At 36.0% G+C, this 16687-nt stretch overlaps 2 protein-coding genes across 11 annotated transcripts; one reads left to right on the top strand and one right to left on the bottom strand.

The window, feature by feature from the left end:
• Nucleotides 1-1023: 1023 nt before the first annotated feature.
• Nucleotides 1024-2824, top strand: HP3 (histidine-containing phosphotransfer protein 1). Of its 3 annotated transcripts, XM_002278375.5 has the most exons (7): nt 1024-1155; nt 1368-1455; nt 1582-1712; nt 1872-1940; nt 2257-2328; nt 2416-2488; nt 2604-2824. In XM_002278375.5, the coding sequence occupies exons 2-7, from the start codon at nt 1396-1398 to the stop codon at nt 2655-2657; spliced, it is 459 nt and encodes a 152-aa protein (XP_002278411.1). In that variant the 5' UTR covers nt 1024-1155; nt 1368-1395; the 3' UTR covers nt 2658-2824. The 3 variants fall into 3 exon arrangements, with proteins under 3 accessions (XP_002278411.1, XP_019075284.1, XP_059592803.1); XM_019219739.2 differs by lacking the exon at nt 1024-1155 and having other exon boundaries at nt 1176-1455; XM_059736820.1 differs by lacking the exon at nt 1024-1155 and having other exon boundaries at nt 1187-1455; nt 2416-2824.
• Nucleotides 2825-10233: 7409 nt separating this feature from the next.
• LOC100263026 (nucleoside hydrolase 3) lies at nt 10234-16447 on the bottom strand. Of its 8 annotated transcripts, none has more exons than XM_010651514.3 (13): nt 16229-16447; nt 15702-15925; nt 14831-15010; nt 14581-14694; nt 13559-13894; nt 13274-13450; nt 12715-13002; nt 12461-12583; nt 12121-12318; nt 11684-11937; nt 11283-11487; nt 10804-11109; nt 10234-10696 (listed from the first exon to the last, which is right to left on the bottom strand). In XM_010651514.3, exons 2-13 carry the CDS (start codon nt 15891-15893, stop codon nt 10388-10390), a joined length of 2682 nt encoding a protein of 893 aa, XP_010649816.1. In that variant the 5' UTR covers nt 15894-15925; nt 16229-16447; the 3' UTR covers nt 10234-10387. The 8 variants fall into 8 exon arrangements, with proteins under 8 accessions (XP_010649816.1, XP_010649815.1, XP_010649817.1 ...); XM_010651513.3 differs by having other exon boundaries at nt 16254-16419; XM_010651515.3 differs by having other exon boundaries at nt 15702-15957; nt 16229-16408.
• Nucleotides 16448-16687: the final 240 nt, after the last annotated feature.

Raw genomic sequence — 16687 nt, 5'->3', positions numbered from 1 at the left:
TAGGATTCTCTGTCCCTTAACTTCACCCAAAACAAAAAAGCCCTACAAGGGGCATATCTTCTTTCCTCCATCTGTCCCTTCTCATTTGTTCAAAAGCCAACTAATCAAATCATTATTTAAATTTGGGCATGCCATGATAAGATTCTTTTTTCACACTAGAAGCCCTCATAATATTCAACTGCTTTTTTTTTTTTTTTTCACAAAGTTAGGTATTTAATAAATTTTAAAATTTTAAAAAACCATTTTACCTAATTAAATTAAAATAAAGTTTTTATCAGAAGTATATTCTCGAAACTTCCGTATTAAATTCCTTTTTAAGTTATAAGCTTTTTGAAAAAAAAAGTTAGTGAAACCGATATAAAAGTTTTTATTGAGTTTGAAAAAGGGATTTTGACTTTAAAAAACCTTTAATTTTTCTTTTATAGAATTAGGAGGGTATTTGTGTTAAGAAGCTAAGATTAATCCATTGGCTAAGAATGAAGAATAGGAAGCCAAAAATGGTAGAAGTAAAGTTACTGTCTTTTCAATTATTGATTGCTAAGGTAAAAAAATTTGTTGGTGAAAGGGGTCAGACTAAGACATGTAGCTTGTAAGGCAAAGAGGTAAATTGAAAATCCTCTTTCCCACTCTGGTAAAAAGAAAAATAGGATTGAGATAAAGGCCACTTCATGGTGGCCAAAAGTTATCAACACTGGGTACTTTTTCTTCACTCTTCCATATTTTAAAAATATTTTTATTGATCTGTTTAAGGATTGCATAGTCTGAAGTCATTTGTACGTCAACCCCATGTGCCTGTTTCAACCAAAACCCAAATCAACAATCCATTGATTCATGGCCACCAATGGATGGAGAAAGAAAAAGAAAAATAATATTAATTCTGAATGTGCTCTGTTGTATTAAATACTATATTATATGCAAATATTCCTAACTTGTCAGCAGTTAAATGGAAACTTAAGTTGGTTTGGTATGTCTAAACAGAAAAAGAAAATAATTTTTTCTAACAAAAATATTAAAGAGGATTATATATGTAAAGTGGGAGAAAGTGAAGGGGTGCTTTTGAGGGAGGCAGCAGCTCATAAATGTGGAAAGGGAGAGCAAATGGTGGGGGCTGTGATTCTGTGATTCTGTAGGAAAGGAGAGCACAAATACAAAGAGGTGAGAAAAGGGTCTACTCTGTATTCATAGTAGACTTTACCCAAAAGCAAGAAAACTTTGGATTTTGCTACTGCACATTAAATTCATCATGTCCCTTTCAAGTTTCTGACCATTTATATAATTTGATTGTGTAATAATTCCACAAGATCTGGGCTCTCAAAATTTCAAAGCTTTATTGGGTCATAGCTAACAAGGCAGAGTTGTGTGTGTAGAGTGTAGAGAGGAGGCAAAGGCAAAAGCATGGAGGTGGTTCAGATGCAGAGAAGATTTGTGGAGTATGCAGCATCCTTGTTTCGTGAGGTAAGGCACTGAAGGAAGTAGATACTTGAGCGAATCTCATATGGGTTTGTTTTGTTGTTTTCCTTTTGATTATGGGTTTGGTTTTTTGATTTATCTGGTGGTGGCCTTTTGGGTTCTGGAAAATAGGGGTTCTTGGATGGTCAGTTCACACAGCTTCAGCAGCTGCAAGATGAGAGCAACCCTGATTTTGTGGTTGAAGTGGTGTCCCTCTTCTTTGAGGATTCTGAGAAGCTTCTCAATGATCTGTCCAGAGCCCTGTAAGGATCCATGGTTTTGCTCTCAGCCTTCTGTTTTTCTGTCTCTTTCTTTTGATTCTTTCTCTTCTGAGTTTGATTTGATTTTTCATATTTTGAAGAATACCTAAATCTTCATTCCATGATCTTGGGTTTTTCTCTTTCTTTAATCACTTTGTTCAGAGATCAGCAAAATGTAGATTTCAAGAGGGTTGATTCCCATGTTCATCAGTTGAAGGGCAGCAGCTCCAGGTATATGCATATATATATAAAAGTTTTCTCCCCACCCAAAAAGTACAAGAGAAAATGAAACATACAGCCTTAACCTCAAGAAAAGATCTGCCTTTTTCGCTTTGTGGCCTGTTTCAAGACCCCCAGTATGAATTTTTATGGAGAGACATCCAATCAAAGAAAAAGAACAAGGACAAAAGCCCCACCAAAATTTAAGCTATTTCAGATCTAAAACATAGATTCAGATTGGGACTTAAAAGAAGTTTGAATAGAAAGAAAAAGAAAATTTTGGTGGGTGCTCATTTCTGAAACTGGTTTTTCTTTCTATTGTTGCCAGCATAGGAGCACAGAGAGTCAAAAATGCCTGCATTGCCTTTCGCAACTACTGTGAGGAACAGAACACTGATGCGTGAGTCTCAACCTCATGTGTACACATTTTTACAACTTTTTTTTCAATCAAACATCTCTGAATCACCAGGCTTTATACTTTGTGCAGGTGCCTGAGCTGCCTGCAGCAAGTGAAACAAGAGTACTCCCTTGCGAAGAGCAAGCTTGAAACTCTCTTCAGGGTGAGTGCAAGAAGCCTTTTGTTAAAGGACAAAACTAACTTAGAATCAGGCTTTCAAAAATCCTTCTCGAAGTCTGATTGTTGATCTGTTTGTTTTGTTTCTTTGATGATTGCAGCTGGAGCAACAGATTTTGACAGCTGGTGGGTCGATACCAATAATGATGGAATGAATGAATTTGAGGTTTTTAGGATCAGGGAAGGCGAGAAAATTGGTGGGGGGTTTGTAGAAAGCTAGCATGTATGAGTTTCAATTTCACTTGCTCTAAGGTGTTTCTTTTTTAAGTTTGTGTTTGTATGAATCTTATGAATGAGAGATAGGCTTTTGCATTTGGTGTTACTCATTCTCAAGTTCAAAGCTCAAAACAGCTTCTTTGCTGTTTTTGCTTTTCTTATTTACCTTGAGATTTTCTTCCATTAGCACTATCATCATCTATGGATTACAGATGGCTTCCAGTCCGAAGACTCCATGATCCACACTCTGTAAGTCTAAAACCCATCCAGGATAATCCCTATAACTGAATAAACCATTAACTTCAGACTCAATTGATCAAGAAACTTACCCTGAAATGACAATATGTAATCTTTATTGTTGATTTTAGTGGAATCACGTGGTTTGGTTTTTCATATCTTGAAACAAGAACTCTATATTGGGGCTCCATTCAAATGAGGATCTGATTACACTTGTTAAGATAAATCATTTTTACAAATAAACAAAAATGACTGAAATGCTAATAATCTGAGGCCTTGAGGCCTTAAGATATGGTACTGGTTGCCATTGCATGGTTTGTACTTTATATAATTGTTGCAATCTTTATGTTTTTTTCCTTGTCTTGATCTTTGATTGAAGAATTTTGTAGAAAACAACAAAACATATCACCTAATCTTTTTTGGATGGTTGATTATTTGTACAAGTAATGATTATTTGCCAATAAGAACAGTTGTACTAGCTGATTCAATTATGGGTTGCAGAGCCCTTAAGTCCATGGAAAGGGAGCATTAAGGGAAGACTTTCCCACATGATTGTGGGTTGGAAGTGGATTGGGAGAAGATGAGGACATAAGGGGGGGATCCATTTGCAAGGGTCTGAGATCTGAGGATGTGAGGTCAATTCTAATCTGTTGGAGCTGTCTCTTTGTCTGCTTTGAAGATTTGGACAGAAACGTGGGGATTAGTGGTAGTACAGTTCCCACTTTTAAGCTTTCCTTTTGCACATGATATCCCCCTTCTCAAGAATCAACATCACCGACCCTTTCTTTTCTTTGGTCTTTGTTTATTAAAGTATCAACTCCATGCTCGGTTGATGAGAGGCCAAGGAAAACAAAAACAAAAGAAAATCCTCTTGACAACAAAATATTTATTTATTTATTTATTTCTTTTCTTTTCTTTTCTTTTTTTTAAAAAAGGACTATGAAGGAAAATGAGTCCATCACTATAATTTGAAGTTGGGTATGGATCTGGAAAATTCAACTTTAGCTTAGAGTGGTTGATCATTTTCCTGAACCCTGCTTCTTTAAGAAGGCTGAAGGCTAGAGTGTTGGCCAATGTAGCCCAATTCTCCTCTTAATTGTGCAGTCTCTTGGGCTAGAGTCCCATTCTTTTGGAGAGTTCCTGCAGTCTTCGAAGCATTTCTTCCCTTTCATGATGAAATTTTCCTTCTATTTCATCTCATTGTTCTTGAATTCTTGAGGGTTGTGGAATGTGGAGGGTCTTCCCATTGCTTACTGTTGGTTCGAGTTTACACCATGGTTGACTAGGTGGCCCTTTCATACTTCCCACAAATAGCGCTAATCTATTTCGTCTTCTAATGACTTTTTAGGTCATCCTTTTGAATTCCCCCTACTTGCTTTTCTATTAACATAGAATGTAAGGGTAAGGGGCCCAGTTAAGATGTCCTTTCCCGATGATCTGGTCAACCATAGAAAATCGAAAGTTTGAATATATAAATGGATGATAATGTTCACTCACCTTTAGGAGAGTATTACTTTGACTTTATAGTTGTTCATTAAATGGAATTCTGTCACCTGGATTGTTGTTTGTCAATGGAGATGTGAATGGTCGACAAGTACATTATTCATGTAGAGATCTTCTCTTGCAACCTTTAATATATATGATGACAATTATGGTGTAGCCTACGGGATGTCTATTATGGGGCATCTATTACTTTTGTTATATTTTTAATGTGACAATCATCTGTTACAAAATTGATGTATCAATAGTGGAACATTCGTTGAAGTAGGGAACTTCAATAAATTCTAGAGTAATTTCCTCATTCATAAGGGTCTCACTAGAATCTCTTGTGGAGAGGGTGTTTGATTTCTGATTAATAAACTTAGGATTTGAGTTTAGGTTACTTCTTGGGATCACTACCTTTATGTCAAGTATTTTTTTCCATAATGGGTTCTATGTTTCTAGGATGTTATAACTTGTCCCACCACAAATTAAGGATCGCATAGATTTCTACCACCTTAGCTCTTACACTTTGAGCGTGTTGTAATCTAGTAAGCAACGTTTCATAATTAACTTCATTCTAGGTAGCTTGTTTTAGTTTTATTCCATTGAGGGATACAAGACAAACTTTTACCCCAATGGATGTGATAGTTGATGACCTTATATATATGTATAATTTTCGTATTTCATTTTTTCAAGCTCAAATCTTTTGTAATATTTGGCTCCCGCTCATTTGAAAAGTCTTCCACAAAATCTACCGTAACTTAGGACTTGAGCCTTTGAAGGCACTGGTGTCACATACCAAATGTCGAAGAATTTTATTGACCATTTTGTCATACATCCTAAGAGGTTGAGTCTAGATAGGATAATTTGGAATGGCCATTTAACCATTATTTCAATTGTATGAGTTTGAAAGTATAATTTTAACCTCCTATCAACATTCATAATGAGAGAGTTGTCTTCTCAATAGATGTATATTGGATTCCAGTTTCCATTGAGGTTTTTTTTTGTGTGTGTAATAGATAGACTTTTAACTTCCTTTTTGGCTTCCTTTTGATAGGTACAATTCTAAGAACCTAGGGGGATACAACCAAACATAGAAATAGAATGTCATCTGACTTTGGTACTAATAAGACAAGAGAAATGATTAAGTATTGCTCAAGTTCTTCAAATGTCACCTGTTATATGTCATTATGTCCATGTCTAGATCCCTTCTTAAGTAGTGTGAGAATAGACTAACTTCTATCTATTACCCTAACAATGAATCTCTCAAGGACCACTAAGTGTTCCATAAATATTTGGACATCTTTGGTTATGATTGGTGGCATCATCTCCAAAATAGCTTGAATCTAGTCGGGGTTGGCTTTAATCCCTCTTTATGTGACAAAAAATCCTAAAATTTTTTGTGACATATTCAAAAGGCACACTTGTTAGGGTTTAACTTTATTTGGTTTTTTTTTTTTTCATAATATAGTTAAAACTTGTGCTAAATGCTCACAATGGTCAAGTTGTTGCTTAAATTTGACTAGCATATCATTAACATATACTTCCATGAATTTTACTATCTCGTCGATCAACACATAATTTATCTTTTGTTGGTACGTGGCTCCAACATTTTTTGTTCTAAAAGACATTACCTTATAACAACAAAAATCCTTCTTTGGTGATGAAGGCTATTTTTTCTTAATCAGATTGCTCATAAGAATCTAGCTATCTCCACCTAAGCATCTATAAATGTAAAAGCTCATTTTATTGTCGTTGCATCAACCTAGTGGTCTATTTTAGGGAGTGAGTACTTGTCTTTTAGGTAAGCATTATTTAGGTTAGTGTAGTTAATTCACATTCTCCAAGTTCCATTCTTTTTGGGCACTACTATTTGGTTAGTCAGTCAATTTAGATAATATATATATATATATATATATATATATATATATATAATAAATCCCATCACTAAGAGTTGTGCTACTTCATCAATGATGGTTTGTCATTAGTCAGGGATGTATCACTGTATTCTTTGTTTTACAAGCACATAGTAAGAGGGTTAACACTAAGTCAATGGAAAACTTAGGTTAGGGAGATTTCAGATGTATCCTCGACCTTCCAAGAAAAGATTTCATAGTTTTCCTTCGATGATCGCTCATTCTCTTATGGGGCCAATTGACTTCCTATCATGACTTTCTAGGATTCTTGAAAAAAGATGGGCTTCAAAGTTTATGTAATGAACGACTTCCAAGGTTGGTGTTCTCATTACCTCGTTTACCGAAGTCGTTTGTTGATTGTTATTTAAAGGTCAAAAGAGGTTCAAGCTTACTTGCCTTAACCACTCTTTTATTAGCATCCCCAATGGCTATGATGCAACATGACCTTGATGTTGTTTGATCCTCTTATAGAAGATACGTTCCTTCTTTAATTAGGAATGTATGTTTTGGTGGTATGATGATAATGCCGCTTACATGTCATAGATCCATGGTCATCCCATAATGATGTTATAATGGGACGACTTGTAATTATTGAGAATAATATGAGACAAGTGATTAATCCTATAGTTATGCGCAAAGTAATTCCCTCAATTGGATTAATGAGAGAATCATCTAGTTCCACCAAACAACACATCAAGGGGTGGAGCATTTCCATAAATAGGCTTATCTATTCGTAAATAGACAAATTCAAGAAGTCAATCATGTTTCCTTGTTTGATCAATACACTCTATACTTTGAAGTTTTCCATTTTTTAGAGTGATGAGTAGAGGTTTACAGTAAGGAGTCTTGATCATTTGCAAATTGTCATTAGAAAAGATAAGTTGTTGCATGATGTCATGTTGTAAGCTATTTGCACAACTAATTAATAGGTCATCCACTTTCTTATAGCTTACATTTTTTTTTTTTGCCTTAATTCTCTAATTTCCCGTCTCTAACGATTTTCTACCATTATAGTTAGTGGTGATAATATTTGGAGGTATCTTCTTTGGTAACAAAGGTAAACTTTCTTCTTTATATTATTTTTGTCCTCGTTGAGTTCCTTTTTGTTAGCAAGCTCATCTAGCTTTCTATATTTGATCAACTCTTCAACATATCACTTTAAATTTTGATACTTGTCATTCTCATGCCTTTGATTCTCATGATAATCACAATATTTATTGGAATGACACTCCACTGCCCTTGCTGGCAATGGTACTGGTGGGCAAAAATACTAAGGGTTCTAATTTCCTTTAGGATATGTCAATGAGAAACATTTAATGGTGTGTAGGACGGAGAAGAACAACCTTCTCAATAGGGTTCAAAAGTACAATTTTCTTTTTTGGCTTCTTAGCATGATTTTCTTTTCTCTTGTTCCCAATCGAGTAAGGAGCTTAGTTCGATGATTCTTTAATGAGATGAGTCACTATTGAGCTAGTTTTCTTGATTTCCTTCTTCCACGAGTATGACATATTTTATGGCCTTTGAAAATTAGCACTTGATAGTGTTTGGTGGTGATTTGGAGAGGAATCTAAAGAGGCCAAATAATCATTCTTTGAATCATGACTACAACTTAGGTCTTACATCTTTGAACCTAGGAAAGTTTAATTCTAAACCTTTAGATGTACACATATTAATTCTCCCCTAACTTTCCATCCTTGGAATAATGCTTCTAATCCTTTCAGTTGTCAAATAGATTCTATGTATTGAGTAGTGAATACACCTAAGCCTTTGAAGCTCAAAATTGTCTTAGGCAAGAGTTGGTGAAATCATATTAGTGCTAGCCCTTGTAGGCTAGAAAAGTATACTTTTCACAACAATGGATCATTATCTTATGCTAATATCATCATCTATCTCAATTGTAGCAAAAGTTTAAAGGGGTTGCCAATTCCATTAGACATGTTCAACTGGAGAGTAACAAACCCTTTAGGGACTTCCCCTAATAGGATATTCTAAGTGAAGGTAGTGGAAGTGATTCCCCAAATAGCTTATGCTATCATAGGCTCCAAGGCTTGCAACAATGAATGTTGTTTAGTTAATTTAGGTCATGTTGGCTTGCAACAATGAATGTTGTTTAGTTAATCTAGGTCATGTTGGCGTGCAACAATCATGGGGTAGTGAGTAAGTTGAGATCAGTTTAAGTTGACAAAGTCCAACTCTCATCCCTTTCTTTGCCACTAATCATTTTTCTAAATTTTGTTTCTTTGAGAAGATTGAAGGTTAGAGTGTCAACCAACATCATTTAATTCTCCTCTTAGTTGTGCATTCTCTTAAAACCTTTTTTTTTTTGGATAGCTCTTGTATTTTTTAGAGCAATTCTTCACTTTCACAAGCGAATCTTCCATCTATATCCTCTAACTACTCTTAAATTCTAAAAGGTTGCGAAAAGTCGCCAACTAGGTGGCCCTTTTATGCTTTCCATGGATGACACCAATTTGTTTCACTTTTGCTAACCTTTTAGGTTGCTTTTTGAGATTCTCTCTACTTGCTTTTTTGCAAATACAAAATGTTAGGGTAGGATGACCCCTTTCCATTCAAAGTTTTAACAAATGGATGATAGTATTTACCTAACTCTAAGGGAGGATTACTATTGCTTCATAGCTTTTCACTAGATGGAATCGTGTCGCTTGAATTACTATTTGTTATTGGCAACATAAATGAATATTTATTACAAAATTAGTGTATAGTTCAAACATCCATTATGTAATAGTTTAACTTTATACCAATCGTGGTAAGCATATCTGAGAAGGATCATTTCACATTAAATACATCATGATGAGAGTGACTCACTTTTCATGGTTACATTTTCTTAGCATAAAGCATTGCCTTTTTCCCATTTAATTCTAGTTTGACTTGTATCTTTTAACCACATCTGTCATTCCTTCCACACATCCCTACATTTAATAATTAAATTTCTTAAAGTAGTAAGGTACCGTGTCCCCAAAGGAGTGGAAGAGCGTGGCACATAAATGAGAATGATGTGCTTGTAAGTGGATGCTTAACTGAAATTAGTGTTAAGTAAAATATATAGTTGACTAGGACTTCTCAAATGTGAATGGTGAAAATATATTAAAGAAGATCATCTCATAGCATGATTCAATCAACTAAGCGGCAATAGTCTACATGCTATTATTGCACTATAAGATATTGTCTTGGCAGATTTCTAAGGCATAATGGTCTCAAGATTTCCAAAGTTTAGGCATATGCCTGAGCAATGAGATGACACCATGGAAGAACGTCTTTATCATAACATTTTCACTTCTTATTGCGGGCGATATGTCACGTCTTTATCAGAATATTTTTCCTTCCCATTTCAGGCCATTGTGTAGGTAACGTTTCCACAAGCGTCCAAAAACCTGTTCTGCCTAGAGTTGTATTAGCATGGAGGATCAAGACCCCCCCAAAAAAAAAACTCACACATGTTTATGGTTAAAAAAAGTTCATACATATATAGTCTATGTTGACACGATCATATGTAAACTAGACATGGTACCATCATCATGTTTTATACAATTTTTAGGCTAAATAGACCGACACTCTTGATGGTCGAATAACTCGATTGTTTTATACATCTAATACTATTTGTAATGATCCGTTACCTCCCATGTGTATATCATCCACTTTGAGTTAAGGAGTTCTCATGGTTTTAAAACATATCTACGTGATTAAAAAAAACTTACACATATATTATATTATGGACTTTTTTTCCCAATTCGATATCAGATATCACAATCACGTACTATGAGATTACGAGCATTTAACTCTAACAAGGGAAAGTTTTCAATGGCTACTAAAGTCTCGTTTGTCATTGGATTTTTGTTGTTTTGCTTTCACTCAACTGAAAGAGAGCAGAATGACTGTTTTTATTTGAATGTTCATCTACAGAAAGTTTCTGCTTTGAATCAAATAAGCAATACAAATGAAATATGTGGTCTGTCAACAAGAAAAAGAATCAATTTCTATTGTCACAGAAACTTTTGCCCATTTCCCCAAGGCCTTCAACTACTGGTTTCAGTTCGATTTGGAGGTGTAGTCCAAATTCTTTTCTGTTCTTCAAAGCTTGCTATCACAGCAGACTGCTTTTTATCACCAAGTCGATTTGCAAGGAGATCATAATACGCCTTCGGGTTCACCCTTCTCAATAGTTTGACTAATTTACCTTGTTTTTCATCTATAGCAAGTTGCCCATCCATGGATTCATCTCCAGTTGCATAGAGTTTGATGGGCTTTGACTTAAAGGTAGCATTCAGGAAAGAATGGTCATCAGCCAAGACTACTGCACCAAGAATTTCCCCCAAGAATGTATGCTGCAGAAGATATACATTCAGTGTTCTAAGTTGCAGAAGATGGTTTTTTTTTTTTTTTTTGAAAATTATCCCACTACCCAAAGAGCTTACAAGATACAAAAGCTTACCATATGTCGATATCTATGATGCTTTTCTTGCAAATGGTGCAGCGTTGACAGCAAACGACGAGCAAACAGAGCTTCAGGTGTCTTCTTGGTCTGGCACAACCTTTCTATAATCTTAGGAAACGAACTCACTCTACGCTGGGCTCTAAGTGGGATGAGCTTTATGTCAAGATCAGATTCGAACACAGTCTTTGCAGCAAAAGGGTCAAGATACAAGTTCAGTTCTGCATGTTCATTTAAAGGAACAGAGAAGACATTTCCTTTCATTGTGCCACCATGGCTGATGTGCCCTCCAACTACATACACATCCTGCAATGAAACTTACAATATAAATATCAATTAATGCAGATACAGTGACAAAGATTTCCTTTGTAAGAACACATTAATCCAAAATTTTCAGATCGCTCATCTAACTCAAATTCTTCCAAGTCTGTTAGCTACCATGACCAAACCACCAAGAGTATATATACCTAGCCAGTTACCTGAATAAGAGAGGTAGTGTTTTTCCTCGAGAGAATAATATTCGCTAACGTAGTCAGGGGTCCATTTGTCAATATGGTAATCTTGGATCCTGAATCTAGTGTTTTCAATACAGAATCCCATACGTCCAATGCTAGTGGTTGTCTGAGTTCAGGGTGATCAGTATCTCGAGGAGCTCCAAATTTTACAGAGTTCTCTGCAGTGTACCTGGAAGAAAAGTCAACACTTTAGCCTAATTTTTTCCAGTACTCAAGTAGATATCTCAAAGAGTATCCCACAAAAATAAATTCTACTCCTACCGACAGACTCCAGTGAGTGTCAGTGTGGGTGAAGTAATGCATTAAATATTGGAATGGGGTTTTAATGCATTTACAATGAAGAAAATAGCAGGAGTGGTTAATACCTTCTTGGGCTTCTGGGCAAATGACGAGCAAACCCATAGAGAGTATCAGAGTCTAGAAATCCGCCACTGCCATGTGGGATGGCCTTGACATACTTGCAGTCTCCAACAGAAGAGAAGATTGGATCAGACTGGTTCATTGCATATACGTCTCCTAGACCAACAGGAATGTCATCACGCCCCATCATATGCAGTAAATCATAGATTATATCTATGGTTGCAGCATTTGCCCAGCCAGTTGGACTTACTAAAATTGCCTGGATGAAATGAGATATAGACAATGAACATCAAAACAAATATTTGAATTGGAAGGTACTAGTTGCCATTTTCATTCAAGTGACATCTAATTCATGCAAAATATTATCAAGTTCGCGAGATTTAAATTGGACTGCTAATATTGCAAAACATCGAAACTAGGAAAAATGGAAGGCCAATCTTACCTTGAGGTTGATCACTTCAACTGGCACTTTTAGTAGAAAGAACAAAGCTAGAAAATCTCCCGCACTCATATCCATATCAAAGATGACATTTTTCCCCAGTTTCTTTTTTCCAAAATCTGGTTTATAGAAAACTTCTTTGAAATAAGGAAATTGGTTTGTAAAATTAAACCTCCCACTTTGCTCAGGGCTGTTTAGAACCTGTTTGCCACAAAAGAAATAGTGTTATCCTCACATGCCTCTAACCCAAGCTTAATATTAAGACTCAGGAGATATGGATAGCAAACTGCAAAAAAATCTCAGTTCTTGAAAAACAAAACCAAACACAAATACAAAAACTTACATCCAAAAAGCTCTTATAAAATTCTCTTTCAAGTGGACTTTTAGCATCCTGGTTAGGTTTTGCTTTTGTAGCAACAAGAACACGCACCCCTTCTGGACCGGTTACCTCCATTGTATAACCATCCTGATTAATTTCCATTGGATTAGATGGTGGATGAAATATGCCAATAAAAAGGTGAGGAGCTCCCCACAATTTTAGGCAATTTCTAAGAAGAATTTGTTTTCTGAATGTCACCAGAAAGAGAAAGCAGCTACCTTACATCTCCCTTTCCCATTTTCTGTAAGGCAAAATGGGTCTTGAAGACTCTTCTGGACATGTCCACTATGCACTCCGCCTTTCTTTAGATTGAACTTGGGAATTTTGAGGCCATCAAAGAAAGGATTTGAGCCATCAGATATTCCATAAGGTTTGTTTGAAGTAACAACAGTAATGTTCATATACTCCATTTCAGCAAACTCATTTTCCCCATGATGGTTCTTCTGTGAGTGACGCATGATTGAGGTTGCTATACCTGATGTAAAGGAGTCCCACATGAAATAGCTCTGCAAGAAGTTCAAATTGTAGTTATTAACACATTCTAATGTATCTGAAAACTAGCATAATCGAATATATAGGTATGAGAAACAATGGTTTCATTGTGACATAGACCAAAAAGATATCCTTCAAAGCATAAAAAATAGAGAGACAAAGAAAATGTCCCTAAGACAATCTGACAGAGAGGCCAAAACAGAAAACAAAACTTAAGGTTTTTATGTGGAAAGGTTTTTGGTAGCATACAAAGATGAGAATTGTGAAGTACTCTTAAGAAATTACCGTGTAGTATTGGTCATCAAACCAAGTATCTCGAGTCATTTTCAAGGATTTGAAGCAATATTGTGCCTCATATGTTTTCTGGTTCTGATCAAATGCATCAAAAAATTCCTCGTCTATGGGGATGGTGTTTGTTGCATCCAGGGGAACAAGGGTGAGTGGAATTCCAGAATGCAGTACCTGCAATTAAAGAAAAAAGAAATGTTACTGCTAAATGCAGATGTTTTAGCTTATAAAAGACTGTTAAATTTATAAATGGTACTACAAACATATAAACAACTGCCCTACCAGGTATGCAGCAAACGGGTCTCCAAAAATATTGAATTCTGCATATGGATTACTAGTGTAGCCCGTGAACAAATTACCAGGGTCACCACACTGTCGAGGCTTGCACGTTGAACTGGCATTTTTTGGGCAACAACCAGTTGGATTCTTTGACCTTACGCCGCCACCCATGACATAAATGTGCTTGATATTTTTCTTTAGATGTGGATTATTCATAAGAAAAATGGCAAAATTTGTATGTCCTCCTATAACAAATACATTAATGGGGCCTGAAGATATAGTGTCAATCATCACTTGCTGAGCAGTAGGCTGTTGAAGAGGATGATATTTCCTGCTCCCCTGATTTCATCAACAAATTTATGAGCTATATACAAATAATATCACCAGCTGGACAACAAAAAAAAGCCTTAATCTTGGCTAATCAGGGTGGGCTAAATAATTTGATCAAAAAGGATAAAGAAAAGAGCTCATATGTCAATGTAAATGGGATTCACTGCCATTGAGGTTCAGACAATAGCCTGCACCCACAAAGTTCCCTGATTCAGTTCCAGGCTCCCTGGATTAGAACCGAGAACCATTAGGACATAAAAGAGAAGAAATAATCAAACCCCATTTATATATCAATGACAAAACCCTTTATATACAAAACTCTTTTATACTTAATAATGTGATGTACCTATCAAATCAATTATTCTCGATACTGAAAGACCAATGGCTAACAATTGCTTGGAGCAACATTTGAACAAATCGATCTAGCAACCAACCATGATCTAATCAGGTTTAGAGAAGCAGATAACCGGTCTAGAAATCAAGAAACAACTCATGAGGAAAAAAAAACAACCAATTTGCTGCTTGACCACGGAAAAAGTCTACTCTTCTACTCAGTTGTCACTCTGATCTCATTACCTTGTCACAAAGCCACTCTAGTTGCCATGCCCTACATTAATCCATTTACAAGTCCAAAATTTACACCTTTAATCAACAGAAGCTTCACAAGAGGATGTGATGGTCATAAGGTTTCATACCTGTGGAAGGAAAGCCTTTCGGATTCCATAATTTGAATCAATATCTAGTATCCCTCCATAACGACCTTTAGGAATAGCTTGTCTATATCTACAACCTCCTGTTGTTGTAAGTCCCTGTTATGAAGATCTTAAAGTATTAGAATCACTGGGAAAATCAAGGACATGTGACCCAACATGGAGTTTTAGCCAATGTGAGACACCATGCATGCTAATCTTAAGAGAAGAAGACATGGTACTCCTTAATTTGAACCTGTTCGATTATAGGAAGATATCCACCAACATTGGGAAGTATGGTACCATCTTCACGAATTCCACCCTCACCTCCCACTCCAACAGGGATATCATCACGACCCATCATATAAAGCAAGTCATAGACTTGATTCACAGCATGCCCCGCATTAGTCCATGCATTTGTGTTGATAGTGATCGCCTGCAATTAGGTAACAACCAAGGTTACAAATTACGATTAAGTCCAAAATCATAGACATGGCTTGATGCATAAAGCAACGAATCAGGACACAGAAGTGGGCATCCTCCTTTAGTAGTAAGGAATTTCCCGAAAACAAACTATGTTGAAAAGCTAAAATGGTCAATCTGAGTAATTCAAATCCCCAATCAGCAGGTCCCTAAAGGTACATTTTGCCAAGAGAATTCCAAGAGCAAACAACAAAATGGTTAATTAATTATGCTTTGAAGATCTAATGGCCTAATAAAAAAATGTCTCAAAAGGCTCAAAAGAGGCCTGTGGTACAACTTTCTTACAAAGCAGCCATCCATATGAGTTGACTCAAAAACAAATACCCTTCTCTCTTCCATCCAAGTCCACCAAATTAAAACAAAAACAAAAAATCAAAAAAAAAAAAAAAAACATTTCAACAAACTTTAACTTGAGCACAACTTTTGGATGCTTCAAAAGGGAGAAGTGAGGACAGGTACAAATTGGATTCAATGAGATGAATCATGGAATTGAACATCAAAAGAGCATTCAAAAGAAGCACAATCAAAAGAAGTCCAATAGTAATAATAGCAAAAATGATGACAACTATGACTATAGTAATGATGAAGACAAAAACAAACCACACCAACCATAAGAAGAGCTACAACAATGAAAGATGATGAACCTGCAAATCAAACTCTGATCTGTTAAGCTTCAAGAGGTACAAGATAGCGAAGAAATCATCAGTATCCACATCCGTATCCAGAAGAATTCTATGAGGCCTCCCCTCCACTGACTGTCCATCACCCCCCAAAACTACTCCAATTATCAAAACCATGACCACCCAAAGAATCCTCAGAAACAACATTTTCTCCATTTGAACCGCAACCCAGAAATCTCCTCTCCAGGCTGTCAAAAACACCAGTTTGATCAGCCCAAAACTGTTACATCAATCCCATTCATGAAAACACCAAGAACACAAATCAAAAAAAGCCAAAAATATTAACAAATAAATAAATAAATCAACACCCAAGTTGAAAAATGAACTGGGGATTCAAGATTGAGGCGGTTCATACGACTCAACAAAAGATATGACACCAATGAACAAAAAGGAAAAAGGAAAAACGGAAAACAAACTACGAATGAAATGGCTGAGCGACAGACGAGTAAACGCAGAGAGAGCTTGAATATGAATGAATATCCATAACATACATGGAAACAGAGGAATTGTGCTAACCGGGAATGAACCGGAATTCACGCCGGAGGCGGGAGAAGCGGCGGTTTCCGGCAGCCGAGATAATGGAGATGCAATCACGACCTCATTACTGGCACTAGATTCTTGGAAAAAAGAGAGAGAAACAGAGGAGCTTGGAGAGAGAAAGTTGAATTTTATAAAGCATTGAATTCTATTAAGTACTTGTATCAGGGTAATTAAAAAAGAAAAATATCTAGGAAATTCAAAGGAAAAAAAAAAGTGTCCTTACCATAACAAATTCTACCATAACGGTTCTTTCTTTCCATCCTAGTCACTAAACATATTTGCCTAGGCCAAAACAAATTATTAATAATAATAATTTGGCATCATATTTAAATAATTGAGCATTTTTCATTTCATGGTACAATGATTAGGGAATATGGTCAAAAATGTCACCTCACCCTTACCTTGTGTGG

The sequence above is a fragment of the Vitis vinifera genome, chromosome 5 (genome assembly GCF_030704535.1).
Source record: "Vitis vinifera cultivar Pinot Noir 40024 chromosome 5, ASM3070453v1".
Taxonomy (NCBI): domain Eukaryota; kingdom Viridiplantae; phylum Streptophyta; class Magnoliopsida; order Vitales; family Vitaceae; genus Vitis; species Vitis vinifera.
This window is presented reverse-complemented; position numbering and strand designations above follow the sequence as displayed.